Here is a 1,885-nt window from a genome sequence, read left to right as displayed (position 1 = left end):
ATTTCTCCCACAAATGTTATTTTGTTACATGCCTGACTGTCTCCTGAGTTTTTCTGTTTGAAGTCACCTCTGCGACTTACCCTGCGTCACCTCTGCGACTTACCCTGCATCGGGGCGTCTCCGGGGTGTCTCCAGGGCGTCTCGGCAGTGCGTCTGGATTCACCGGGTCTTGCAGTAGCTACATAGTTCATTAAGTAGCGAGGGGCGTTTTGTTCTCTCCTGTACTGTGAGTATTGCTAGGGGCCACTCTGTGCAGGTCTTTCGCCAGGGTGTCTGGAGGATGAGTCCCTACAGCTGGAAGTGCTGGGTCAGTCTGTGCGCCCTTTTAAAACCTAACACAGCTCTAGGTGTTTATCCCAAAGGCTGCCCCAGTACACGCACACCGTCCCTGTGGGGGAGTGCCCGCTGCCCGCTGTCCTTGTGAAGCACTTCCCGGCACAGCCCGCCTGTCTGCTCGGCTCAGCATCATCCACGGCCTTTGTGGCGTGTCCGGTCCCCGTGGCAAGGCCGTGGCCCTGTGGTCCTGTGGCCCCTGCAGCCGGCGCCTGGTGCCGCAGGCAGTCCCAGCACTCATTCATCTGCATTTTGCTACCTGCTTGTCAGTGGCCAGGCATCAGCTGCCCTGACAGGTCGGCAGGGGTTGGGTTGTTACTGGCATTTTGCAGGTGAAGAAACTGAGGCTCAGAGAGGTGGACAGTCACTAGGAACCTCCGGCTCCTGGCTGAGAGCAGTGCTCGGTGGCTGTGCCCAGCCTGTGCCACGGACCCCTCAGCTGTGCATGGACCAGGGACTTGGCAAGCCATCCAGAGCAGCTGCCTCACCAGCCGCTTGTCCAAAGCTCTGCTGTAGGGGGTTGGCACGTATTGACCAATTTCCCAGCAAGAGGAGAGGGAATGAATGGGCAGCTTGCTGAGGGCCCTGGGCTAGGCAGCGGAATGGGGCATGGGGAGCAGGGAGGGTAAGGGGCTGCAGTGAGGTTGCCTCGGCCAGTTGCAGAGCAGATGAGCTCGGGCTGGTCAGTTCTGGATGCTGGCCATGGGTGGACAGCAGGGGTGGTGGGAATAGACTCCACCAGCCCTGGCTGAGTACTCCGGAGGTCCTGCCTGTCATTCCAGTGGGTTACAAGAAGTTGGGGTTCAAGTGACAAGGGACTGGGAGGGCAGACGAGAGAAAAAATGGGGAAAGAAAGAAGTGACGGAGGAAGGAGAGAGACGGGGCGGCCCTCCCCCCCGGGCCCCCACCGCAGGGAGGCAGCACCAAGCGCCCTGGTCCCCACCCGCCTCCAGGCAGCGCCCAGCACCCTGGTCTCTGTGTCCACCCGCTGCCTGGCGATTGAATGAATCACCCCAACAAGCCTCCGTTTCTCCTCCAGTGACACCCACACGAGCCCCCCGGCGAGGGCCCAGCAGGTTCTGAAAGCACTTGGCACTCGGGACACAGAGTCTACCTTGCCCCTTGCCCTCTCCGGGGTATTCGCCCGCCGCCAGCCAGCGAGGGCTGCGCAGCTGTGACGCCACCATTCTCCTTCTGTCATAAAGACGGAATGAAACAAACATTCCATGTTTTACAAAACAGAGCAGCGGCCAGCGGCCCCTCCCCGGGCGCTTGGCACAGACTGAGGACCCAGACAGGGGGCTCCAGATCACACAGACACCCGGGGACCCGCAGCCCAGGTCAACAGCAGGCGGTTCTGTCCTGTACAATCGTGTCCCATATCGTGGGCAGATCTGAGGGCAAGAGCTGCCCTCTGCGGAGCGGAAATGCAAATTCACTCAGTGGCCTGTGGTTTTATTTACCAAATCCGGCCAGCCTAGTTAGGGAGGGGTTCTCCCCCTGGGTCTGGGGCCTGCTGACACTCCAGGGTCTCCCTCCTCCCTCCCCGCTG

General features: G+C 60.5%; 1 protein-coding gene across 1 annotated transcript in view; it reads right to left on the bottom strand.

Annotated features, from left to right (window-relative positions):
• The window catches only part of RAD18 (RAD18 E3 ubiquitin protein ligase), a 66,705-nt gene extending 66,121 nt beyond the window's left edge, over nt 1-584 (bottom strand). The window contains exon 1 of the mRNA XM_012732091.1: nt 384-584. Within this exon, the coding sequence (XP_012587545.1) occupies nt 384-584 (201 nt within the window). The remainder of the gene's footprint in view (nt 1-383) is intronic.
• Between the last annotated feature and the right edge of the window lie 1,301 nt (nt 585-1,885).

Source organism: Condylura cristata, unplaced genomic scaffold (assembly GCF_000260355.1).
Source record: "Condylura cristata isolate star-nosed mole 26May11 unplaced genomic scaffold, ConCri1.0 scaffold00033, whole genome shotgun sequence".
Taxonomy (NCBI): Eukaryota; Metazoa; Chordata; class Mammalia; order Eulipotyphla; family Talpidae; genus Condylura; species Condylura cristata.
This window is presented reverse-complemented; position numbering and strand designations above follow the sequence as displayed.